Source organism: Nipponia nippon, unplaced genomic scaffold (genome assembly GCF_047370975.1).
Source record: "Nipponia nippon isolate SJK-2023a ecotype South Korea unplaced genomic scaffold, ASM4737097v1 scaffold_5, whole genome shotgun sequence".
Taxonomy (NCBI): Eukaryota; Metazoa; Chordata; class Aves; order Pelecaniformes; family Threskiornithidae; genus Nipponia; species Nipponia nippon.
In genome coordinates this window covers 52,812,866-52,838,621 of record NW_028262369.1, presented here as the reverse complement: position 1 = coordinate 52,838,621, position 25,756 = coordinate 52,812,866, and the positions used below count along the sequence as shown (strand labels likewise).

At 47.1% G+C, this 25,756-nt stretch overlaps 1 protein-coding gene across 5 annotated transcripts; it reads left to right on the top strand.

Moving 5' to 3' along the window:
• The first annotated feature begins 230 nt into the window (after nucleotides 1-230).
• On the top strand, nucleotides 231-25,118 carry ZBTB37 (zinc finger and BTB domain containing 37). Of its 5 annotated transcripts, none has more exons than XR_015699121.1 (6): nucleotides 232-348; nucleotides 2,329-2,440; nucleotides 3,941-4,890; nucleotides 6,297-6,396; nucleotides 8,649-10,162; nucleotides 11,271-25,118. XR_015699121.1 is itself a non-coding variant. In XM_087733884.1 (5 exons), the coding sequence occupies exons 1-5, from the start codon at nucleotides 246-248 to the stop codon at nucleotides 9,135-9,137; spliced, it is 1,758 nt and encodes a 585-aa protein (XP_087590010.1). In that variant the 5' UTR covers nucleotides 231-245; the 3' UTR covers nucleotides 9,138-25,118. The 5 variants fall into 5 exon arrangements, 3 of the variants coding, with proteins under 3 accessions (XP_087590010.1, XP_087590008.1, XP_087590009.1); XR_015699122.1 differs by having other exon boundaries at nucleotides 8,649-18,649; nucleotides 23,262-25,118; XM_087733884.1 differs by having other exon boundaries at nucleotides 231-352; nucleotides 8,649-25,118.
• Nucleotides 25,119-25,756: the final 638 nt, after the last annotated feature.

The following is a 25,756-nucleotide window of genomic DNA, read 5'->3' as shown; positions in this document are numbered from 1 at the left end:
GCGGCGCGGGCCCGCATCCGGCGGGAAACCCCCGCCACTCACCGGCAGGGCCGCAACAAACGCCACAACGACCGGCTGCCGTGCAGGCCAAAAAGGCCGAGGCTCTTCCTGCGTGCCCTTTATATAGTCCCGGTGCCGGTCACGTGGGCCCGGCGCGGCGGGCGGTGCGCGGCCCCTCCCCTCTCGGCGTCGTGGGGGGGCGTGGCGGGGCGCGGGGGCGTGGCCCGGCGGCGGGCGGGGGAGCGATGCGCGCCGCGGCCTCACGGGCGGGAATTTTCTTCCGGGGTGCGGCCCGCTCGGGGGGTTTCGCTTCCGGGACGGTGCTGCGGCCCTTCCCACCCCCGCCAGGTAGGTACCGGCGCGGCGCGGGCCCGGCGGGCCGGGCGGGGCGGGGCGGGGCGGGGGGAGGCCCGGGCCCGCCCCTACCGTGAGGCGCCGTCACGCCCGCGGGGGCTGGGGAGCGCGGCCGCGCCCCGCCGCCGCCCCTCCTCCCCTCAGGGCCGCGGGGCGGGGGCCGCCGGGCCCGCTCCCCCCTCCCGCCGCGGGGCCTCCGCCGGCCGGGCCCGTCCCTCTCCAGAGGCCCCGCGGCCCCTCCCGGGCTCGCCGCCTCCCTCCGGCCGGTGCTGCCCCCCGCGGGAGGGGAGCGGTGCGTTGTCAGCCCCGCGGGCGGGATGGCGTGGGGCCGATTCAGCCCTCGGGGTGCGGGGAGGGTGGATTTCGGTCCGCCGCCTCCGCGCACCCCCGGGTTCGGGTCGTCAGGCGTCTCTCCGCAGCTGTCAGGGCTAAAAATTAACCGTAACCCCCTCGGCCGGGAGCGAAGGCCTGGAGTCACCGCTTAGGAGCGATCTAGTGGGGAATAAACCGAGCGCTGCTAAATCTGCTCCTTTAGCTGAGGCGGGGAAGGATGAGAAAGGCAGCATCTCCCATCTCAATTCAGAATTACTACTGTTATTATCTTTATTAAGGTCCCCTCGTAATTTGAAAGTAGTCAAGTTGACCAGTCGTCGTAAATCTCAGCCCTAAAAGCTGGGACTTTTCAGTTCCACCTCCTCTATACGGCTCCCCAGCTTGACAGTTTTCTGACAAAGGATATACTCAGAGTGAGCATCACCTGCTGCGGATGGTCTGTCCCAGCTTTTTCGAGGGCCCGATGGATCGAGAATTTCTGCTGCTCTCGGTAGTTGCACTTGCCTCACCGGGTGAAAGGCATTTTCTGAGATAAGTAAGTCCAAGTCTCAGCTGGTGACACTTTAAATTGTATTAAAAATAGATAAGTCTCTCGATATGTTCTCTGTAAAGAGCATTGTGCACCAGGAGATCCCATTCATCCTGCAGGTAAAGGCTGAGGTGATGAACGTGTAGTCTGGCACCAGGAAAGGCAAAAATTGAGGTGTCATTGCGCTGCCAGCTGAGGTGTGTAAGCTTATGATAGGCCCCGTACCCGGGAGGACAGAAATCATCTTCTGACAAGGGTATTTTGATCCAAAAAGACAGAGTCCCCCTCACCAGCCTCTGACTGAGGTTGCCCCCAAAGCATATCATAAAATGCCGCTTCCTCGATACTGAGGTAAACGAAGCTATGTGGGGCCTTTTCTCCTGCCGTCAGTGGTGGACGGATTTTTCCATGCCTTTGGAGCAAAAGCTTGCAAATAGTTTTTTGGGCTCCCCTGGGAGCAGCTGACTTCTGACCGGGGCAGTACACAGCCACGCTCAGCAGTTAAGATCTGATTATTATTTTTTCCCTTCTCTTTCTGTACGCCCTGAGCTGACGCCCTGAGCAACAAACGGTCGGCCTCTGCCTCCAGCCTCGCCTCCCTGCGCAAGCCTTCCTTAAGAGAATGCTTTGGGGTTTATCGCTTTAGAAACTGGTGGTTTGGGAAGATTATGTGATTACAGGCTCCCCAATCCTGTAAACATTTGCACATGCTCGATGTGATTTCGGCTGTGTGAGTGTCCCTAATGGCATAACTGAAACGGCTCATTTGAGGAAAACCCTGCGTGTGTTTAAATGCTGCAGGGTTAGTGCCAGAGATACCAGCCCTGTAAGAGAGGAAATGACTTTCTCAGGTTATTTGCACTTCCATTTTTTATTTTAATGACCATCGGTACAACACAAACACTGAGCAGACACTAGGGAAAGATCAATTTGATAAGATTCAGTGTTTCTCTGTGGTTCGGGGTGGGACGTCATGTAATGGTTAGCTCATCCTGCTGCTGTATCCTCCAGCAAAACAAAGAATGACGAAGCTTGACGTTCTTGATTGTGCTTGGGAGAACCCAATTCCTCCGTGCTACGTTTTTTCTTTCTTTTCTTTTTTCCTTCTAAAGGGGAAGGGGGCAAAAAGTTTTCAGACCTTCTTACTACATCAGAAGAAAAAAGGAAAACAACAAGATACCACCCCCGTTTCCTCCCCTTTGCATGTTACTCGTAACGTTACAGGTAAGATGTCGGATTTTCTATTTCACCTTGTTTTGCGCGTTTGAAGTTCTGCTCTTAACGTTGTGTCGATGCGGACCTGCGTGCTATAGTTCCTTGATTTTTGTGGGCTTTATTGCTTTCTTCTAAAGATAGGGGAGGGGGAAAAGAAGCCGTAAGACGTGGCGCTGTTAAGCTGCACCTTGTGAAGTTTTGTGCACGGCACCCCTGATCTCACCTGCCCCAGAGACATACAGCCGTCCGGCCATTTAGTAATCTCTTTGCACAGCTTCACAAGATTGACAGGCTGTCCTGCAGCTTCAGGTTTAGTAACATATTTTGCCAAGTTTGCACAAAGTCTGCTTGGGCATATGAACATGCGCTATCCTGCAGCATTCATAAATTTAAAAAAAAAAAAATCCTCAAAAGGCACATATGCTTTCCTGTGTGCTAGTCCCTTCGATTCTGAGATTTCTCGGAGTAGGCACTATAAGCCTTGGTATTCCCGGCCTGCCTGAAATCGTTTTAATATCCGCAGCATTCTGCTTAATCGACACTTCAGATGCCATCCAGCTTGGAATCTGTTCATGCCACGAGTGGTCTTTAATAAACTTATTTACTTTTTTTTTTTTTTTTCTTTTTGGGAGAGTTTACGTCTAATTTTGGATCATTCTGAATTTTTACCATATATGGTCAGGGCTCCTTTTCAAACTTTGCCAAAATGAAATGTGATGATTATAGAAAAATGAATTATGGAAGGGAAACCGGGAGAGCTAGTTTGTTAATCCCCATTGTTCATAAGTTGTCTTTTGCTGTATGCAGTATCTCAAACTACCCAAACGCCAGCTTCTTTTGCCAGGGAGTCACTTGTGCCCAGTGGATGGTCTGATAAGCTGGTGTTTAGAACTGGATTCTGTTCTTTTTCTTTCACCGTCCTGTTACATATTTTCTGTCATGTGTCAGAAACGCCACATATGATGAATATCTTGGTTTTAACGGTGTACTTAAGATTCCTTGAGGTCAAATGTGTGCCAGTCAGCTTTCGAAAAGTCTCTGAGGAGGATTTAGGTCCCAGTGTCTCCTTCCTGATTCCTGCTCAATAAATGAGGAATAACAATATTACTTTCCCTCTTCAAAGTGCTTAGAAGGTACAAGTGCTAAGTATTTTAATCCATTATGCAATCAGTTGCCTATTTTTAGTACATGAACCATTTTTAATGTTCTTTTTACAATGCAAATGTGCTTTTATTGAGGCTGACAGAACAAACTGTTTCAAGCACTTAAGCCACAGGGAATGGGGAATGAGGATCTATCGGGGACTGGTTTAATATAACTCTTGTGAAAGGTGGTGTACAGCACAGAAGGATCAGAGAACTGCTGCGACGTGCTTGTAAATTAAATGGTGAGAGACTTCTCTAAAAATCCCCATTTTTCAAGCTGCATGAAAGTAGGTGAAAAATGTTTTAAATGCAAATGATAGACTAGCTCTGTTAACGATGGTATTTTCTCCCCTCTTTCCAGTAGGGTCGTGCACCTGCAACTGGGACAGCCATGGAGAAGAGTGGGAACATTCAGCTGGAGATTCCTGACTTCAGTAACTCTGTCCTGAGCCACCTGAATCAGTTACGCATGCAGGGTCGCCTGTGTGACATCGTGGTCAATGTGCAGGGGCAAGCTTTCCGCGCTCACAAGGTGGTGCTGGCTGCCAGCTCGCCCTACTTCCGCGACCACATGTCCTTGAACGAAATGAGCACCGTTTCCATTTCTGTCATCAAGAATCCTTCTGTTTTCGAGCAGCTTCTTTCCTTTTGTTACACCGGTAGGATATGTCTGCAGCTGGCTGACATCATCAGTTACCTAACGGCTGCCAGTTTCTTGCAGATGCAGCATATCATAGACAAATGCACGCAGATTCTCGAGGGAATTCATTTCAAAATTAATGTGGCGGAGGTGGAAGCAGAATTGAGCCAGACCAGGACAAAGCATCAGGAGAGACCACCGGAGTCTCACCGGGTGACGCCAAATCTAAACCGTTCTCTGAGCCCCCGTTACAACACCCCAAAGGGGAGTCGCCTGGGCCAGGTTAGCACGGTGCTGGACATTCGGGAGCTCAGCCCACCCGAGGAGTCCACCAGCCCCCAGATAATTGAGCAGAGTTCAGACGTGGAAAGCAGGGAGCCCATACTACGGATTAACAGAGCGGGACAGTGGTACGTTGAAACGGGAATGGGAGACCGCGGGGGACGGAATGATGACGACGTCCGGGTGCTGGGAGGAGTACACATTAAAACAGAGAACCTGGAGGAGTGGCTCGGGGCAGAGCATCAACCATCAGGAGAAGATGGGAGCAGCGCCGAGGAGGTCACTGCTATGGTGATCGACACCACGGGCCACGGATTGATGTGCCAAGAGGCTTACACGTTAGGGTCCTCTGGGGCCAAAGTGGTCAGGCCGACCAGCAGTGAGATTGACAGGTGAGTTTTCTTTAACTTAATTACTGACCTTGGCTGTAAGAGGAAATTGTACAAGATTTTCACTTGGCCGGGTTTGTCGCTTTGGAACGTTTGCCCCTTGTATTTCCTGTAGCCATTGAGCATAAGCGCTGAAGGAAGTTTTTCGTGGTGTTAGAAAGTGTATCTGGTTTGGGTTATAGTGTTTTGGCTGGGTAGTGATCAGACCAGGATCTCCAGGTACAGGCTAGTGTGGGAAATTAATTATTGGCACTTAGAGATATATAGGTTGGAATCTCTGCCTCTTGGTGTATAGCTGAGGTGGAATTTTTGTCTAAAGGAGATATTGCAGTTCAGTCTCAGTAGATATCGTGCTCAGCATCGGAATTAACGAGGTCACACAGTACGTGTTATGCAAAGTGTCATTGCAGTGGTGCCTTCTGGCCTGAAAACCTGGGAGTGTTTCTGTTTGAGAAACAAGCTGGTCACCGGCTGTAGGTCAAGAGAAAATTGTCTTCCCAGTGGTCCAGGACAGCAGTGGGTTGTGGGTTTGCATCTTCTGAAGCAGTTGAAGTGGGGAGCCCATTGGCCTCCGCTGTTGTTTTGATTTGTACAAAAGAGCAGAAAGCCTTTACTGAAAACGGGTGGTGAAATCTGCTGTGTTTTGATTCTGCATCCATCTGCTTCCCCCCCCCACTCCAGCATTTGTTTTCTTGCCCTTAGCTCAGACCAAAGAACAGATCCGATAAAGGGCAGATCTGTTGTGTTTGAGGGGTTTGTATTTGTGGGGTTTCCCTTCACATCTGCCTCTCTTCTCTTCTAGCTCAATCCCTCTGGTCCCATGGGGGAACAGCTACCTGGAAGCAGTGGATATTCTGTCACTTGTCACTTAATAAATCCATCAGTGGGAATGATCTTGAGCTGGCCCTTGGGAGAGCGATCCTTTCCTAGTTCCTTAACTCTTTTCCACAGGTCAGCTAGCCTCGAGCATCTCTTTTTGCACGGCACTCAATACGCAGTGTTTCCTACCTGGAGTCCATCACATCACTTTTGTTTCACACTTGAAAGGGGGAGGAGGGCAAGGGTGGTGAATAAGAGGTGCCCTTAGGGAAATGGTTTCTTCTCCTGTTGTACAGTTCCTGAGTCACTGGGCCCATATCGGTTTACTTGCGATAGCGACCGAAAAGCTCTCTGTTACTGAACTGGAAGCCAAATGACTCAGTTTTATTTTTCAGATGTTAAGACTGAAACCACAGACCAGTATGACTTGGTTTTTCCTTTATACTTGCGCTGTTCCACCTCCTGTGTGTTAGCTGGTGAGGATGAAGAGATGCTATACAGGTGCCTCTATTGCTCACCCGTTGTTCTAAACACCGTAGTGACCTGATGCCCATTAAAAACTCCATTTACACTCTTCCCCCACCCCACAGATTTAGCCCTTCTGGCAGCATGGTTGCTGTGACTGAGCGGTACAGATCAAAAAGCGAGTCTCCCAGGCGGATGGATGAGCCCAAGCAGCCCAGTTCCCAGGTAGGCAGATCAAGAAGTTTGCAAGTAAATGTTGGCATTGAAGGTGAAGGGGGCTGTGTTGTGATGAAGTGTATAATATTTTATATTTGTAAGCAATGCTCTTTGTGAAACAAAGACCTTTTACTGTTGCTGTCGGTATATGATTTAAAATTGATTTTGGCTGTCGTTTGGGATTTCGGCCAGATACCTGGAAAACATGAGGAGTTTCTCTTGTTATCTGAAGGCATAAATATCAACCCTCGTTCTGGGCAGGCCACCAGCTCCTGAGGAGAAACCCCATTCGCCTGCAGAGTTGGATCTGCCCTAAAACACTGACAGCAAATGCCTGAGTTGACGGAGGAGGTGTTAGTTGGCTTCTGTGGAAGACTGAGGGGTGACAACAGCTGAACCTTTCCATGATAGTGCCAAAATCATTCCAAAAAGCCCTCCAGGCAGTACTACACCAGTAAAACTTTAGGGTGAAGTGTCAAAGGACCATGGATTTGTACAGAGGTCTCTGTCTCATCCCCAAGGGACTGTGTTGCATAGCAGAATTTGCAGTGTAAAGTAGCTCCAACTCCTCGGCTTTCTTGGGGTACGGGCACAGTTTTGGGGTAGGAGGGAGAGATACACAGAAATACAGAAGGACAATGGGCTATAGGGTGCAGCAAAGTGGGGCACGGTGATAATACCTGTGCCTAATCATTTTGATCTAATTTTTTTATTGCATACAGTCAGTATTGCAGTGGCACTATAGTGCAAGTGTGTCACCCAACACTGTGTAGAACAACTCTTGTGTGCCTGGCAAATAAGTAATATGTCAGTTCGTAATCAAATGACTTTGCTGGAGGCGGGTGAGGAGTTACCAGGCTGCTTTGTCCTTGAGTAAGACCAAGTGTAATAAGGGGAAAAAATTGTGATTGCTGTCTGCTAACTTTGTAATCCGCTTCCATAAAAGAAAACATATCTTCTTGTTTCTATTTTGCCAAAGCTTAGTTTTGTGTCCTCAGAATACACCTAGAAAATTTCAGGTCAAACTAACCCTCCAGGGCAAATGCGACATACAGAGCAATTTTAGCTCTACGTACAGAAAAGCTGCTATTATTTCTTCATTATGAGATGGCCTCAAACACAAAACTGTAGGCTACCACGTACACGGGGAACATCATCACCTTCCGCTCTTCTGGTATTGCCATATCGATGCTAAAAATAGTCTGCCTGTGATCCCTGCCCAGTGGCAGTGGTAGAGTGGAAAGAGAGTACCATAGCTTTGCGCTATAAGCACAAAGTGTTTCAGTCCCGAGCAGCTCACCAGTGCTCATACAGCCGGATTCCACAGCATCTGGCACAGTTACGCTGCTGCTTGCACGTGCACAGCCCTCGTTGCCGGAGGAGAGGCCCTCCTGCCATTACGCTTGTTGCTTGTCTGCGTTTGGCATCATCAGGAAACAGCGTAAGACTTGGGAGTGCAAATACTGCATCCTCCAGCACGGAGGCATTCAGGAGACTGTCTGTTTGTGCTTGTTCTGAATATGATAGCCAGAAGCGGTTGTCCTAGAGCCCGCGCTTGCGGTTCAGGGTTACCCTTGGCTGTTTGTCTTTCTGGCTTCAGAAAATAGCGAGGAGCCAGCTAGTCCTTGCTGTGTGACTCGGGCCAGGCGTGCTAGCTCTCTGTGCTGCAGATCCTCCCCTGCAATGCCGCAGGGCTGGGATGGATTACACAGCCATTTAGGCAAATGTGATTCATTATAAAATGAATCCTGAATGACACCTGAATAAATACTTGTGTAAAATGACACCTGAAGAGTTTCTGGTATGATTTGTAGTTTATTCCACCTTCGTTTTACTGCAAGCTCATCAACTGGCTTCTTTTTAACCTTTACTAAGTAAAAGAGAACGTGGTATACAGTATTTTAATCAAACTGGCCCAAGTTTTAAAAGAAGTAACATGTATTGGCACGTTTGGTCCACAACTCAATCGGTGGTTAAGCACCCTCCTGATGAGTGCTGTCTTTTCTTCCCCGAATCTAGTGAACGACTTGGCGGAAGGGGCCGCCATAGCAGAGGTTTCTAATTGATTGCTCATTTGTCTTCAGCCCCAAGGCCCCAGTTAAGCACTTAAACGGCTGCTTGAGGTTGAAGACATTAGTGCTGCTGATTTCGAGGTTTGGCACATGCTTCAGTGATTTACTGGCTGGACTGGGGCCTGATCTTCTTTCCTGCAATTTGTTTTAGGCTGCTTGTTATTTAAATCTCTGTTGCTTCCTTCGCAGGGGGAGGAATCGGCCATGCTTGGAGTGAGCGGTTACGTGGAATATCTCCGGGAGCAGGAGGTTTCAGAGCGCTGGTTCCGGTACAACCCACGGCTCACTTGTATTTACTGCGCCAAATCCTTCAACCAGAAAGGCAGCCTGGACCGGCACATGCGTCTCCACATGGGCATCACGCCTTTTGTCTGCCGCATGTGTGGGAAGAAGTACACCCGCAAGGATCAGCTGGAGTATCACATCCGCAAGCACACAGGCAACAAGCCCTTTCATTGCCACGTCTGCGGCAAAAGCTTCCCTTTCCAGGCCATCCTCAACCAGCACTTTCGCAAGAACCACCCTGGCTGTATGCCTCTGGAGGGGCCTCACAGCATCTCCCCTGAGACCACCGTCACATCTCGCGGGCAGGCAGAGGAAGAATCTCCTCCGCAGGAGGAAGCTGTCGCTGTGGGGGAGACGGCACAGGGATCTGTGTCCACAACTGGGCCAGATTGAAACACAGCTGCAGAGTCTGGGAAGAAAGGACCGTCTTCCCGTTTTTGGCTCTAAAGAGTCAGCACCAACCTGGCAGGCTGGTACTGTAATTAGTGCAATGCCACCACTGGACAGAAAGAAGCTCCCAAGATGTTGCCAAAATAGAAAAATCTTTCTCTCTCTCTCTCTCTTTCTCTCACACACCCACACACACACACTTAGAGTGTTAAAAGTTTTTCTCCCTTATTCCTCCTCCTCTCGGAGAAAAACAAAACAACTGTGTCAATCAACTTCTTATTCAGGGATCGACAGGATTTTAAATTTTTTTAATGTTCCGTAGTGATCTGGGATGAGCAGTCATTTGTATTTCTCTACAGCATTTTGGCCCAGCAGCTAGGTCCTGCTGGCCGTCAGCCGTGCAGACCCAGTGAGCCTAGCATGCAGGGCTGCTCCTCGCCATATCTGCTGGTCCAGCTCAAGGGGAAAGCAGGGGCGAGGTGCCATTGCCTTCCTCCATTCCCCAGGTAGTTGCCACGTTAAAGAAAACAAAAAGACTGTCCTGGTGGAACCCGCCTTGCCCGAGTGTATTTATCCCTGTCTTATTTTTGGTGTGTCTCTTTTTACCTTTTTACTTAAACTATTATTTTAGGGCTTTTGGCTTGCCTGTTCCAGGCGTGCGGCCTCAGCGCCCCTTGTTAAAAGCCGGCACGGCTATAAAGCGGTATTCTAGAGGTCAGCAAAATTTGAAGCGCTTTGGCTACTGAAAGTGAAATTTAGCAGCTGTGAGGTTTGCATTAGGCTCTGATGGGTTGGAAGAAGGGTTGGAGGGGTCTTTCGGAGGAGGTTGTCCTTTGCTGTTGCTGATCTGGAGAGTTCAGAGCACTCTGACGTCCTGACCGGTGCGCTGCCGTGCTTCAGGTGTTGCTGAGTGTTAGGAAGAGTTCTTCTCGACTGGCTGAATTGTGGAGTTAGAGGCTGGCTACCAAAGTCGTCCTTCACCCTACACCCCACTCGACACGCACTTGATCTTTTATAACAGCAATATGGTATACTGAAATACTATCATCCCAGCCAAGCAATTGTGGGGGGTTGCTTTTAAACGTGTTTCTACAAACTAGTTTGATAACTTTTTTATCAATGAAATGCAAAAAGAAAAGAAAACCCTACTTTATTTCCTTGTAACGGTTCAGGAAACTTAAAAGTGAATGGTTCCTAGAGCAATCACAACTCTGTCCCCTTGCATGGACTTAAACTTTTGTATTCTAAGCGGCTCTGATGTTTAGAGCAAGTTAAGCAAACCTGGAGAGACATGCCTGCATTGTGTATTGTAGGTGTTTGCACGTGCTTACGTGTTTCATAAACGGAAAAGCATGGGACAGGTAGATAAGTGCAAATATCTTGACATCTTTTGAAGAAGTCTTTTAAAAAATATGCAATACTTTAAGAGTTTTCTCTGGTTCTGATGCCGAGTTGTTCGCAATGGAGGGGGAAAATGAACGACAGGTTGCGCAGATTGGGTTTGGGAGAGGACGTTTGGTTGAAGGAGTTCTCTTGAGGATGTATAACGTGTACAATAAGGAATGATGAAGTTCTGATCCTTAAGGTGATGGGAGGAACAATGAGACATCGAAAAAGGAATACACTTCATCTTGCTTTGGCAAAGCAAGCCGGGCGAGCGGTTAAGAGCGTGGGCTTGGCGGGCAGGAGACTCACCAAGTGAAAATAAAGCTTGCCCTGCAGTCTGACTGCACAATTTTGGGCACATGGAAACATTTCCAGCCCTCCCTTTCCTCACCTGCAAATTGGGACTCGGGATCATTTTCCTGCCCCTTGAGAGGGAAGAATTTGGAGAAGGGTAATGTATTCTTGCCTCACTTTATGTATTTTTCTCTTCTATAAGCGAGGGGTCTCACTGTTCCTCCCATGTCTCTCTCAAAAAGCAGATGTGGCTCTAAAGATTTTTTGGCGTGTGGGGAAGGGAAGGGCTTGGTGCCAGGATCACGTGTAACGGGGATGTGCTCCTAAGAGAGGAACCTTTGCAGGTGTTCTGAGCCGGGCACCTGCAGAGTACAATTTCATTGACCATTTCAAACAGGAAAACTGATATTTCACCTCCGTTTTCCTTCTGTCCCTTCTTCCTCCTCTCCTGTCAAGTGCATCGTCACACAGTGAATGGTTTTCTAAGTGGCCACCCGAGGGACCAGCCCCATTGTGTTTCCTGTCGAAGGTCAAACAGGATGGTACCGAAACAGTAAGGTTGCCAGAGAGCAGTCGCAGAAGATGAGAGATGAGAGGGTGGCTAAGGTAGGTTTCGTTGCAATTGAGGTGCGGGGAGAAGCGGAGATGTGCAGAGTATGCTGCTTTAGTCATAGCTTTTGAAGTTACCAAAAATCAAAAAGAAAAAAGTTAAAAACTTTGAAATCCTATCCTGTTCACACTAGAGAGCATCAAAAGTTACTTTTAGTTGCTTAAAAGATTTTTAAGTGTTTTAAAATAGAACTTTTAAAAGAATACTACCAAACTATAAAAACATAAAATTATTTATATACATATATTATATATAAATATAGTGGGAAAGTTTCCCTGCTAAGCTTGCTGTGAAGAGAAGGGTGAAGGTGCAGTAACTGCTATACAAGCAACATGTTTCTGAAACAGATGGCAACCGATCCATCAAAGCATAGTGATGAAGGGCTGACATAAAATGGTGAATGCCTTTATTCATATGGCATAGCTGTGAGTTTCTTGAGCAGGTTTTTGTTTTACTGTATCGATACTGTGAATGGAGGAGCATCCGAACAGTCCAGGATGCCAGCAGTGCGTCCTGTTTTGCTGATTCACTACTTTCAATTGGCCTGGTGAAAACCATGAAGTTGGTCCTTCGTATCGTACTAGGCTAGTCTGAAAACAAAGCTTGTGAAAGGTTTTTATTTTTTCCTCTTTTATGTTGTTGTTTTTTTTTTTGGTGCAGAGGTTGCCACTGTATAAACGATCATTTCTGATTGCATGCAAAAGAGCCAATATTCTTGCCCCAGCCTCACTGAGGTGAAGTTTATAGCTTGTAGCTAGAGTCAGTATAAGGTATGGTAGTGGGAATCATTTTAATATTATTTCTGTACATTTAATGGATGTGTATGTGTATGTATGTGTAGGAATCATGGTGTCTCTGATGTTTTCTCGAACAGTGCTGAAAGCAGTTTAGGCCCATCCGCACTAGAAGATGGAACCAGTTCAGAGGAATCGTTTATTAAACTTTTCTTTCAGTGGTTGACATCCTCAGTGCACGTAAGGCCAAGGTTTGAGAAAAAAGGGGTTGGAGGTCGTATATGGTATGGAAAAACCTCATGTTAATTTTCTGGCAGTGGTGTAGCTACTTGGAGCTGCTTTCCATAACAGAATGATACCATCTTTTGTTGCCTCTCCATTGGCAAACCGTCACTCTTTACGGTTGCACCGAAGCTGTGGAGAATCAGATGCCAGCTTCCCAAGCGCGAATGCTTCTGTGATGGGTTGAGGCACAGCTTTGCATTTCCACGTCTAGCTGCAGCTTTTTCCCCTCTGCCAAAACTGTGATTTCAACTGTGATTTAAGGAGGATGTGAAGAGAACTGTGTCGTATTTTAATACCTCTGTACGTAACATTTCTGTCCGCTCCAGAGTTAGGGCTTACTAACCCATTTGTTTGCTTGCCTCAGGCAACAGGGGGAACACACTCTATTTCTGCAGTTTTCTTTCTCGGAGGGGGAACGCATTTCTTAGTTCTTTGCTGCGGCAAAGAAGCCTTCCAAATGTGAAGTGTTGCGGTTATCTCCTTGAGCCTGCAGAAAGCCCCAGTGCCAAGTCACAGCAGAGTGACGTGACGGTTGCTGTGGCCGTTCCCTGCTGCTGCCAGGTTCCCTGTGAATAGCTGTGAAAATAACAAGAATTGTGTTAATACTGTGCTGCTGCTTTGGGGAAAAGCTAAACCTCTTCCTCTCGGGAGGATGACCGATGTGAAGCTGGGAAAGGGAAAAAGCAGAAGGTCTTTTTGCTCTCTTGCAATGCGACTATGTGAAAGCAAACCGTGCTTCTTATTTCCAGCAGCTAGATAGAGAGGGATGAATGAGGAGGCTTTATGAAATGTGAATTTATAACAGGAGGCTGAGAACACACTTAGAGCCACTTAATAAGATCCAGGGATATCAGCCTGGGAAGAGTCAGAGCAGCCGATGTAGATGGGCAATCCCTCGCCTGTGCTCCCAGCATTGTCCGGCCAGCAGGTTCAGTCCTTTGACTTACCTACATCTTCTCTACAATATTTTCAAGCTGCGATCCGTGTAATTTAACTTTCAGAAGTTTGAGTGGTTGGAGGGCAGGAAGAATAGAAAGCATTTTGTGTCTCTGCTGCTGTTTTAAATCCAGCCAAGGTCGGTAGCGACTGACTCTGTTCCCATCTGACAGCTATTCAGAGCTGGAATTGCATTTGGAACAAGCTGCGATCTCGCTGAAAAGGGTAGCGGGGCAGGCTTGGTGGGGAGGGCACGGAGCCAGGATTTTAGCCTTCTGCGAGATCAAGGTTGAAATAAATTGACAGGATAGATCTCCCTGCTTGTCCTGCTCTTGTTTTGTGACAGCTAGGTGACTTTGTTTTCCAGGGCAGGCCGTCCCACGCCTCTACGCAGTAGTAATTTCAGTTAAAAGTGCGATGCCCAGTTTGGTAAATGATTCTAAGCAGTCTGGTCTTGATTCTAAGCAGTCTGGTCTTTGAGCAGAGTCCTTCTGCCGCCTTTGGGTGATTCAACCCTAACGATGCATTTGCAAGAGCAGAGTTGTAGCTTTTATTTGCTGCTGACTTCATCTCTCCTGCAGAACCCAATGTATACATAGAAAGACAGCTGAAAAGGTGCAGTTTATTTGGGCGGAAGGTAGCTTTGTGAGATAGACCGAGTCATGCATCTTTAAAACCAACAAAAATTAGCACCCCTTAAACTTATTATTTAAACTTTATAAAATTCTCCTCTTCAATCCATGACATGCCCGCCAATTTAGCCATACCAGCATCCAAGTGTTTCTGCAGATTAGTGACACCAAAGGCTGTTCTTGCTCTGCTGGAAATATTTTGGGGATGGGAGAAGTCAAGGAGCTGTAATTCAGGAAACTTCTAATTTTTGTCAAGGTTTGGGCTCCAAGTTTCCCCTGGGAGCTGAGCCCGTAGCCAGGACTGCAGTCAGAGAGTCTGGGGTCTTTTGACGGAGCTGCCAGTGATTGCTGGCATAGCCTCGTCTGGCAATAATGACATTCTCAGAGATGAGCATTACTCCTGTCATGAGGTGAGATCCATGCACAGAGCTTTGACGTCTTCAGTGGAAGGTCCTAAGGAGGAGCTAAGTATCTTTATTTTAATCATTGTCATTCAAAGGATATTTTAATATAAAATACATACATATATATGTATGTACATTTTTATCTTTATATATATTTGTAACCAAATAAAAGCTAGAACTATGCAAACACTACTGGCTGCTGCTTGAAACTAATGTCTACCAGAACGTTTTGGAATAGAGTAGATTTGCAGTAGATTGGTTGGTTTTTTTGTTTTTCAATAAAATGCAGCAGACCAAAGTTTTGCTGCAGTTAGCCTTACTAGAAACTGAGGTTATTCCTAATCTGGAACCCACTCAAGTGGGTTATAAAATTATCTGAAGAGTCCTGCCATCTCTAAAATATTTCCATCTGCTGAAAGGCTTTCTTTTGCAAAACATACATAGGAAAACACAGAGGCTGGGACTAGGAGAGACTGAATGTGATGTTTGGGATGATAGTTAGAAGAGAAGTAGAATCAAGGGAGCATTTTCTTTCGGACGTAGGATTGAGTTGGCTTCAAGGAATCCTCCTACTTGTGACAATGTCCATCGCTGAGACAGAGGCAGTGATTGAAGCATCACCAGGCTGAATTCTGGTCCCGGTGGAGGTATCGGAAATCTTCCTGCTGAATCTGATGGTACCGGAGTTTAGTCTGCTGATAGAAATTTCATATGGTTTCTATCGTTTCTTTGTGTCAGATCCAATCTTCGCTTTTAGGATTAACAGAAATATATCCAACTGTAATCTTCAGTGACCTTTGACTTTTTATTCCTGGGGACTGTAGAAAATTCAGGTTTCCTAAAACATTATCCTCATCCCAACTGTGAACAAGTTACTACTGCTTCTTATAATTTATTGTCTTTCTGTTCCTGAACGTCTATGTGATCCAGCTGTTCACCCGCGCCACCTTCCAGTGCTTCATTAGCTTTTATGCACAGGGAATTGTTGCAATGGATAAGTTGACCACGCTAGTTGGAAGAGTAGAAGCCTTTGGAGAATGACTTTTGCTTCCTCTAGCTGTCATTAGGGAGTGCACACACACATACCTGTATATACATATATATGTATACATATATAAAGTGTTTCAGTATAAACTCATTTAGCATTATTCTTATTTAATTTATATTTTAATCCAGTTGTAAACCAAAGTATTACAGCTTGTGAAATGATGTGTCTCGGAAATAGGAGGAACCTTTTTAGATGGGAGCTCTGAAAGATCTTTGCTGACAAAAAATGCGGATACGTGTAAGACTTAAGGTGCTGGTGAATCCTAGAGGTTTGCAGCCTCGGAAGGATTTAGGACTTACTTACTGGATAAAGTCTGGTGGTGGGGAAGCAGTAGGGGTTACCATTTTAAAACACTGTTGTTTTTTTTAACTTACCCGGTATAACTTGGTATTGGAGGAATTGCTACAAGAGCAGTACGGCGGGGCGTCTGATGGAGATGAAGCGCATGGTTAAAGCTAAAAGGGCGATGTCAGGTAGCACCGTTTGCTCCTGGTGTCTTCCGTTCACAGATCTGGACTGAGGTGTGCTGTGTCCAGCTCTGGGCATCTCGGTACCGCCTTGTCGAATGACGCGGCGGGCAGCTGGTCGGTTGGTGGTTTGAATGAACGCTTTAAAAGCACGACTCAGCAGCGTTTCTGCTGCTGGACTTTTCCAGCAGAATCGCTTTGGAGCCTCTGCCACCCTGCTGCGCCTGCTGGTCACAAAACCTGGGGCTTCTGCCCTGCCTCTTGAATTGGGATGCTTTAAGGAAGCGTGAGGACTTGCCTACTAGAACGCCTCAAGGAAATCCTCTGCAAGGGAAAATGAGGCAGGAATTTAGGCATGGATTTGCTCTATATGCTGTAACACGGATCTAAAGCGATTCCATATGGTCCTCTGCCTGACCCCTTCCTTATAAATGCAGGGTTTGGATGAATCTTTGTAAACACGCATAGAGAAGACGAGACAGGCTGTCTCAGTGCTGGCACTGCTCCTGCCTGCGTCCCCTTTGGCTTGCTGTTTCTTGCTGTGGTATCTAATAAGGGCTGGAGCCGAGAGGTGTTTGTTGAGACAGAGTACAGCTGCCACTGGCCCAGGTGCTCCTGGGCTTTGCCTCATCTGTGCTGTCAGAGTGATTAAAGCAACCCACGTTTCAGAGCCTTCTGAAGGCTTGGAAATGGCAGTGTTTTTCATGGTACTTAACGGTTTCACAGGAAAACAAATATGTTCTGGGGAGCCTAGCAATAAAAAGGGAGAAGACAGCAAATCAGACCATAGTCTGGCACAACTGGGAGCTGGAGAGAGAAGGCCACAAAACAACCGCTAATGTATTTAGTACCTAATTTACAGTTTTAGAAAACAGGCCTTTGCTATTTACTGATGTCTAGAGGTGGTTGGGGGTTTTTTTTAGCAACTTCTGTGGAGGTGCGTGTTCTGCTGTCCCCAATGGAAAGAAAAAAATGCCTTCAGAGATAAAATGTTGCTGATTCTTCTGTGCCGGAGAGTAATTGCCTTTCCAACACATCAGCAAACGCTATGAACAAATTCACCTCTAACAATCTCTCACAGGCTTGGCAGCGGCTGAGTTCCCTCTTGCTCTTCTGCTCAGCCCGCACGCTGGAGTCTCTTTTCGGAGCGGGTTTCCCTGCGTCCCTTATATTGAGCAGGACGACAGTCCGCCTACCTTTGTTGATTAAGTTCATTGAATACTCCCCAGCAGGATTAGCGCACACTCGCAGCTCATGGCGTATCAAGCACTCTGCCAGCTACATGCGGTACAATTTTTAGCTACTAGATCTGGCAAATATAAAAAGACTGTAAGCTAATCTACTTCTAATTGCAGTCACCAAGTACTGCGGGTTGAGTACAAGACCGCTTCTGTGCCGCGTGCTGTACCAGTGTGTAGGAACATCATCCGTTACATCGAATTCCTTTTGACTGAGGCATCCTGTAAGCAACGTCGGTGCGAAGGTGCTTCTCAGTGCAGCTGTCGGGAGAAACTGGTCTGATACCAGCAGCAGATCCCGCCTGGCTGCTGTGTCAAATAGCAGTTGCTCTGATAAACCAGGCAAAGGAAAAAGGGAAAGCGGGGTCAGGAGAAGAGAAGTACCTTAGACCAAGCACTGGCTGCTAGTTGGGCAGAAAAGAGTTATTTGATTGAGACAGTGGTCTGTATGTGGATTTTCTGTCATTTTTTTGTTCAAATAACTTTTAATAACATATATATATATATATAATTTTTTTTTTATGAAAAGGTAGCCCTTTCCACTGAAAATTTCCCAAGTTCATTATCAAGTAGCACTAGTGTCAGTATGCTGCATCCAGTGCCTCCTCGGTGTTTGGTGGGTTGGCGACGATACGTAAGCCGGAGGCTTTGGGTGAGGGGGTTGTGAATGCATGCTGCTGACTGTCTTTCCCAATAGTCATTCTGATGGCTTTGGGACATGGACCAAAAATTATTCTCTTTGTTTTAAAGCTTTAATTCTTTTCATGGAAATGTTGAAAAATCCTAGCTCCCTCCCCAGTTATTTTTATGTTCTGTTTAGTTAAATTCTCATCCGGCATCAGTTTGTGATGTAAGAACAATTTCTGTGACACCCATGAGTAGGACTTTGTAGGACTTCGCAGATCACAGAAGGTTTAAGACCTGTGGCTGTAGGAGGTGATGTTTGTAACATGGTTTTTATGCTGCCATAGAGGTTGGGAGGGATGAGGAAGGGTCTTTGCGGAGAGCTGGTCTCTGTCGCAGTGTGGATCGAGTCACTGGGCACCAGTGCCTGCTTGCACGGGTCTTCGAGGTTAGAGATGCAGATGGGATTTTCTTCAGAGGTTTTCCTCGTGGCTTCCCATTGCATCAGTGCTTCAACTCCCTGCTTAGGCAGCGAACAACAGACTCCGCTGCCTTCAGCATCAGGAATGCAGCCAGCATTGAGGCTGTGTGCCGGGAGCCTGTGGGGGAACCTTAGGAGGGGAATTGTGCACCTTCAGAACCAAAAAGTTGAACTTGTCAAAGGCTTTTGCGAATGAGGAGTTACACCTGCTTTTGGCAGGGTGGTGGAGTAGGCCTGGGGGTTTTGGCTGTTAACATATATTCAGATCCTTGTTTTCGCAGGGTGAGATGGGCCATTTCAGAAATCTGGGCAAGGAAAAGTGGTAGCGTTTGAACCCTGTGTTCTCATTCCAGGTTTCCACCGAGAACCACACCAGGTATGTCGATGCCGTCGATGGGGTGGAGGGGGAGCTGTGCAGCGTCATGTTACGTGGCTGGGAGTGTGTACGTGTTACATCGGGGGGTGCTGGGTGCCCCGTGCTAGAGATGTCCCAGGTAAATGGGCACCTTTTGAGACCAATAGGATGGTGAAGTGTTCCCAAAAAGTGGTCTGAGCTGTGCCCATCAAGCTTGCAGGGTAGTCGTTTTCTGATGAGCTGGTGAGTAGCGTTGGGAGAGGAATGGGAAACATTTCACCATAAACTCCTTGCACAGTGCTTCTGCAAAGCCGTGGGGCTGTGTTGTACCAGCACAGCCCTCCACAAGCCCCCCCTGCTCATCCTCTACTGCTACATGCAGCATCAGCAGAGCAGGCCAAGCTGAAACTGTCTCCGTGGAAATAAGAGGGTGTTCCCTTGCAGAACGCGGTGCAGGAAGGGAGGGGGCTGTGGGATTTGTGCCCCAGCTGGAGCCCAGGCTTTTTAGCCCTGGGCACAGAGAGCTCAAGACCTATTGCCTGTCACCGAAGCAAGGGGCTCAGGTGGGTGGTTTTCTTCTTTGTGAGAGGGAAGCTATTATGTCTGCTGGAAAAAAAAAAATGCATGTGGAGTCTGGGGTAATTCTTGCTAGGAAACCAGTTACATTACTGGTTACATTCCAGCAGCAGAATAATTAACAAAATACTTCTTTTCGTTAAAAAAAAATCAGTGTTAATTCTAACCTGGTGACAGTCACCTGCTTACATCATCTAGTGCATGATTCACATCACACCTCTTATGAAGCTGTTTCTGTTTTCCCACCATAGAAGTGGTGGCAAATCTCCCTACAGCTGCAGACTCGTTGCGGTCTGTAAACGGGAAGAGGCCCCTTCCCCGTCTGCTGGTGAGCACTGTAAAAGATTCAGCCCACAAAGCGCTTGAAAACAGCAGCACTTCAACCGTGCAGATAGTTTGCCTGCATTAGCCAGAGTTTCTTTAGACAGCCAGAGACACGCCCTCGGCTTCTTCCTAGCCTGAGCCATTTGTTGTAGCAAGGAGATCATCTGCAAAGGGCAAACAGAAATAGCGAGGAAAGGAGGTTGGCTTAGCGGCGAGGAGGGAGACACCCAAAAGAAGAGGAGGGCTCATCTGTTTTCAGCACTGGCTGTTGGCACTGGAAGCCAACAGGAGGTGTTGGGTAGAACAGATGAGACGTCAGCAAAGCGTCATTGGGATGAAGCGTGCGTGCGTCTCTAGCATGTTGTGGATGCTGTGGGCAGGGAAACGCCAGTTGTAGAACCTGCAGGTGTTCAGGAGCGTGCAGGAAGCCTTGCTGTCTTGGGAGACAGGCGTGCAAAGATGCCTATACCATGTCCTAAAACGTCAGAGCGGAACACCACCAGTGTTTTCCATCCTGGAGCCGTGAATGGTAATGAAGGAAAACAAGTCAGTCCCTAGTGGAGGCGAATTTGCTGTGTGGATTTCAGAAACGCCCTTGGAAGGAACTGAAGGCTGGCAAGTGAAGGCTGCAAATGGGTAGTACCAGACAGATTTCAGAGTGCCATTTTCTGAATGTTAGGTTTTCTAGCATGTGTTTAAGCTGTTGAAGACTGAAGTTTGCTTTCGTTTCAGTACTCTCTCCTTTACCTATGTCATTTCTTCTATTTAAACTCAGCAGCCGTGGGGAAGGTGCAGAGGAGGCAGAGCCAAACTCTTCTCAGAGGCGCATGGTGGAAGGAGGAGCAGCGGTAGGCAGAATTTTACACAAGGGAGATTCAGGTTAGGTATTGCAAGACATTTTTTCACCGTGAGTATAGCCAAACAGTATTGGAACAGGTTGTCCGGAGAGGCTGTGAAATCTCCATCCTGGGAGATACTTCAGACTTGACCGGGCAAGACCCTGAGCGATCTGCTTGAAGTTAGCCCTGCTTTGAGGGGGGAGGCAGGGCTGGGATCCAAAGGCCTCCCTCCCACCTCCCCTTATTCTGGGCTTCTCTGTCACTCCCCTGGAGTATAAAACATTGCCCCACCGTGTGCTGCACTGCACAATGCAAAACAAGGGATAGAGAGTTTTATCCTACCAGTGCATTTCCAGTTAAGATTTTTGTTCATTTGTCAATGATTAATCCATGAAACAGCATCTTGTCTGCTACAGTCCGTGAAGCCCAGCTGCTCCCCAAGCGTGAGTGCAGCCTCCAGGTTCCTGTTTCCCTTAGACTACACCAAGCTGTATTTTTGTTACCTTTTTTTTTTTAGTATTATCATGTAAAAATGGGCAGCTCTAATGGGCTCCCTAGTTCATATCAGTTAAGCTTTTGAAACATATTCAGGTATCTTTTAAATACTGCTGTGTAAGAAGTTCCTTGTTTAATCTGACATATTCTGATTTATTATTTTACTGCAGTTATCTAAGGCAGTACTTTAAAAAAAAAAATCACTGCATTAATTTTTTGCAGACTGTCAGCTATGTTAAGCCTCCAGCTTTACTTAGTTTTTGTAAATGTACTTAACCCTCTCAGATCTATGGTTAAATGTCTTCATTATTTTTATATTGCAGTAAAGCTTATTTATTTAAACCTTCCCGTGATCTTTGCAGGCAGACCCAATACCATTGGCTATGAAACTGTGAAACTAATTAGGAATGAAGCTAGATTGGTTAGTTTTACTACTGGTTGTAAAATACAGAAAGTAGCAGCATAAAAGAAGAAAAGTACAACTGAAATTACTCAGTCTGGGGCGGGGGGAGGAATCACAAAACTACAGCTGAGAAACTTCTTGGAAAATTAGTTTTAACCTGATGATGTTACTTCACTGGTTCCCCATTTGGCCAAGTTCAAAAGATGTGTCTTGAGACCGAGAGGTGTGTCTGGGATCCATTCGTTCATCTGCGTGTCTAGGGCATTGGTTTGATGTGGGAGTTTGTGCTCCCGTGATGCTATTTTCTTAGAGTTTACATGTCTGAGGAAACTCTATGGATTACTGTGAAGCTTTTATTTAATACTTCATTGCATGTAAATTGGTAACTGAACACAACTCTTGGCTTAACAGAGGCGAGGGCCGGTGGGGAGGAGGAAGGTGCCGTTTTGTCGCGGAGGCTGGCAGCTGCGGGTTACGCGAACAAAAGGTGGACAGTGCAATTCTTCCCGTGACAGCTTTGATTTTGGCAAGAGGTGTGAAGCCTCGTCACCCCTGCGGCTGTCCCCTGCCCATGGGGCGCTTTCAAGGTGAATTAGTCCTAAGTTTCCTCCGTAAAAACACAGGGACGGGGGTTTTGTTCACACAGGCTGTCATCGGTGCGTGTGTTCACAGGCCGAGGGTGAACTGGATCTCTGAGGGAGATTCAGGGAATGAGTTTGTAGGTGGTGTGCAGGTACTTTTCTCCAGTGTTAGAAAGTTTCCAAGGCCAGGGTTACGGCTGCTTCTCCCAACAGCAGCCTGGATTGCAGGTGAGTTTGGGATGGACAGCAGAATTTTGCTATACCCTTTGCTTAAGACTAATTCTGCTCCCCTCAGGTTCTTGCCTGGGCAGAAAGCTGACGTGCGACAGCTTCCAGGGCTACGTTGTTGTCACAGGGCAAGTGACTGTGAGAAATACTTCGAAGCGAAAAGGGATCGTTGTCATTCACCTAATGCACGTTTCTTTTGTGTTTGTGTATGTAAAATTGCTGGCAGTTAGGACAGGCCGAGGGGTGCAAGAGTAATCCTTCTTGGTGGCAAAACAGGGACTTTCCTGAAGAAGCTCTTTTAAAAGCAGAGTTAGGAAGGGAATAACACGCAGCTGCGTGTTCTTGTGGTAACGTATTCCTCACCTTGATGCCCCACGCTTACAGGCAGAGTTAGCGAAGGACAAGAGAAGATTGTATCAGAGGTCAGCTCACAGAAATGAAAGCAAGCTATTCAAAGTACTGCTTTTATCTGAAAAGGGAAGGGAACGGATGCAGGTTTCCCCTAAGCCTCTGGTATCTTAAACACTAGCTGAAGCTCCCACGAGCTGTGCCCCAGTTGTCTCTGCAGCCGCCCTCTGCCCCCTTCTTTCCCTGGCGTCACCCCATCTTTCCTGTACAACACTGTGAATATGACACCAGTAGCTCTTTTTAATATTTCCATTAAAGCGTGCTCAGAGCATGAAATGCTGTCCTACGCTGTCACCTGGTGACGCTGTAGCAGACAAGCTGTGACCGAGAGCCCTGTTCAGCTGAAGAATAGCCCCCAAACAGGGACGCTGATGACTGAGCACTTCCTTGCGGAGCAGTGGAAGAGTATCGTAACAAGAGTTAACAATGTAGGTGGCTTTGTATAGCAATTTGCTAATCGAATTGATTTCGTAAGGAACTAAACTGACAATCAATTTCTAAAATATAAAAGCCTCTTGGAGGGAATAGTCAAGTATGTCTTCAACAGAAGGATTAACTGGGATAACTTTTAATAAAGAGCACAGGATTTTTTCCTTTTTTTTTTTTTTTTTTTTTTTTTTTGAGCAATCACTCCAGAAATTGAGTTGCATTAAGCAGCAGAAGATTCACAGGACAGTAACTACCTCTCTCTCTTGGAGTGCTGAGGTTACCACACTACACACTCTATCAGCAAAGCTTTCACTTAAAACAGATTTGTTTTCCTTACCTCTGTGTTTCAGAAATGCAGGTCTGCTCTGTAAAGTGACTCTATGAAAATGGCATCTGGCAGGAGCAGGGGGAAGCCTTTTGGGGTCCATCGTCCCTCTTTGCCGCCAGTTTCTCGCTATGACCCTTGCAGGTTCGCTCTGGGGCTGCGACAGTTCAGGGTGGATTCGTTACTTTGCGTATTCTGCATAATAGCAAACTGTCCAGCGGGCCAAAGGCTGCTGCCAGAGCTGCGAGACTGCGGGCTCAACGTCCTGCACTGGGAAATTAGCTAACGGTGTGGAAGGTAAGAGGAGATTCCATCTCCCTCCTGCCTCCAAGGGAGCAGGCAGCAGTAAAAAAGCAATAAAATAAAATAAAAAAGAAAACGCTTTTATATGTTGGTCATTAATCAGCAGATCTGACTCTGCAAGTTTATATATATACACACACACATACACAAACACATACAGAGAGCAGATCTCTCGTGTGAAAAGGTGCCATTTTTTTTTTCTAAACAGAGTCCCTTTCCAAACTAGAACAGCACTTTAAATAGGTTCCTCTTGAAAAAAAAAAAGAAAAAAAAAAGAAAAAAAAAAGAAAAACCCTTTACTGAAGAAATGCACTTTAAATCATAAGATGAGTATGGCTGTTGCTGGCTTTTGACACAGCTGTACAGGTAGGTGGCTTCTTGTCAGCCAGAGCCCAGGAGGGAGCCATGTTGCCAGACCCTCGACCGCAGCTCTACCTCCCGCAGCCCTCCCGGCCTGGCGCTGCCCCTGCCGCCACTACAGACAGGAGTTTCCACCGCAACCACAAACCTGGTTGCAGCTCAGCCGTGCTGTAGCACTAACAGGACTGGCATGCATCGGCCTGTTAGAATACTTTTGTAATCGGTTAAGAAAAACCCACCTTTGCCTGTAAAGAATATTTAAACCCTGTTTATAATAGGTCAGAAGTTACACCCAGTTACAACACAGCAGACAGCCCATCCGCATGCACAGGGCTGAGCTAAGTTGAACGAGCGAAGCTGCGATGAAGGTGTTGCTGGGGTTGTGGGTTTTTTTCCATAACGTGGATATGGAGCCCTAGTCAGTTCAGTATTTTTTTTTTTTTTTTTTTTTTAAAACCCAAGTTTGTATGTCCCACATTGGTTCTGCTCTGAGCTGGTTTGCAGAGTAACAATTTGTAAGAAAAATTGTGCTGTCACCTTCAACTGTTGACCTATAAATCAAACTTTTTAGGACAGGTGTCCTAACACTCAAGACTTACTTTCACAGTGAAGAAATTTCCTGCTGTACTAATTATTCTTTTTTTTGTTTTATTTTATTTTTGGTTGCAATCCTTATTTCAAGGAAAAAAAAGAAAGTCAGTGTTCGCATGAGTCTGCAGTAGGTTGAGGTGTGAGCCTGCTGTAACTTGCGCATAGCAGACTGTTCTTCAATGATGTTACAAGCTGTTCCCAAGCTGGTCCTCTACCATCGCTTTCCTTTTCCTCTTCCAGCGGGAGCTGGCAGATGATAGCAGCTCTTTGGAAGGGCCACCGGCTCCATGGCTGATGGCACACAGGGATGGCCAGTGCTGCTGGAGGGGGGGCAGGCAAGGGTGGCAAGAGAACCAGAGTTGGGGAAGGGGGAAATAAAACCGCGGTAGAGGGGACTGTACAATTGCATTGAAAGCAGTTTAGCAAAGAGCGCTCTTGTTGGACAGCTTTAAGAACAATGTGAATGAAAACTTAGCAACTTGGGTAGGAATCTTTGAAAATTCTATAAATGTATACTTGAAATTCTGTTTGTATTAAAAAACAAATCGCATTTTCTTCTTTCTTTTAACACTGTGTAAAAGAACATTATGCATGTGAGTGGTTTGAGAATTAAATGGTTTAATACTCAGATCCTCGTCTGTGTCTTGTGGCTGACTGGTCTGACCTGACATTGATTTTCTCTCTGCTGCCCGCTTCGAATCGGCCGTGGTGCGAGAGCCTGGTCCCTGCTTTACACAGCTCTGCGCTGCCCTAAGCTTAGCAACATGGGAGAGGCCGGGCTGTGCCAGGCTGCTTTTCCTGGTATCTTAGATGACTTCGGTCCTTCTCTTTTTATGAGCTTTGTCTCATCAATTCTGCAGGCTCAGCCCTTTTCGGTCTCACAGGGTAGAGAAAGCACTGTGCTCTCACCGCAGGCCAAGCGCCCGAGTCCTGTTGCAGCAAGAGGGCTTTCCCAGCTGCCGATGGCAGGGGAAGCATTGTGGTTCAGCACCATGCTAGGGAGACCCAGGCGCTTCCTCAGCCCTCCTCTTTCACCAGCTGCTACCTCCACAGCCTGGAGCACAACCGCAAAGGCAGAGGTCACAGGAGGAGACTGCACGTTTCTGGAGCCGCGCAATGAGGTAGCAGGCAGAAGATAGGATCCAGCAAGAAAAGACACACCGGTGAGTGCCAGAGTAGGACAGGGAGAGGAAGAGCTGCTTTCTGAACTCCTAGTGATTTCCAAAATGCTCCCCCTTTTCTTCCAGGGCCCAAGCTTCTGCATTA

Bases quoted from the DNA above. Each gene is read 5' to 3' on its own strand.
- ZBTB37 (XM_087733884.1), top strand. From the start codon at position 246: ATGCGCGCCGCGGCCTCACGGGCGGGAATTTTCTTCCGGGGTGCGGCC. The intron at 353-2,328 runs GTACCGGCGCGG...TTCCTTCTAAAG, and splicing joins TTCCCACCCCCGCCAGGTAG to GGGAAGGGGGCAAAAAGTTT. The intron at 2,441-3,940 runs GTAAGATGTCGG...TCTTTCCAGTAG, and splicing joins TGTTACTCGTAACGTTACAG to GGTCGTGCACCTGCAACTGG.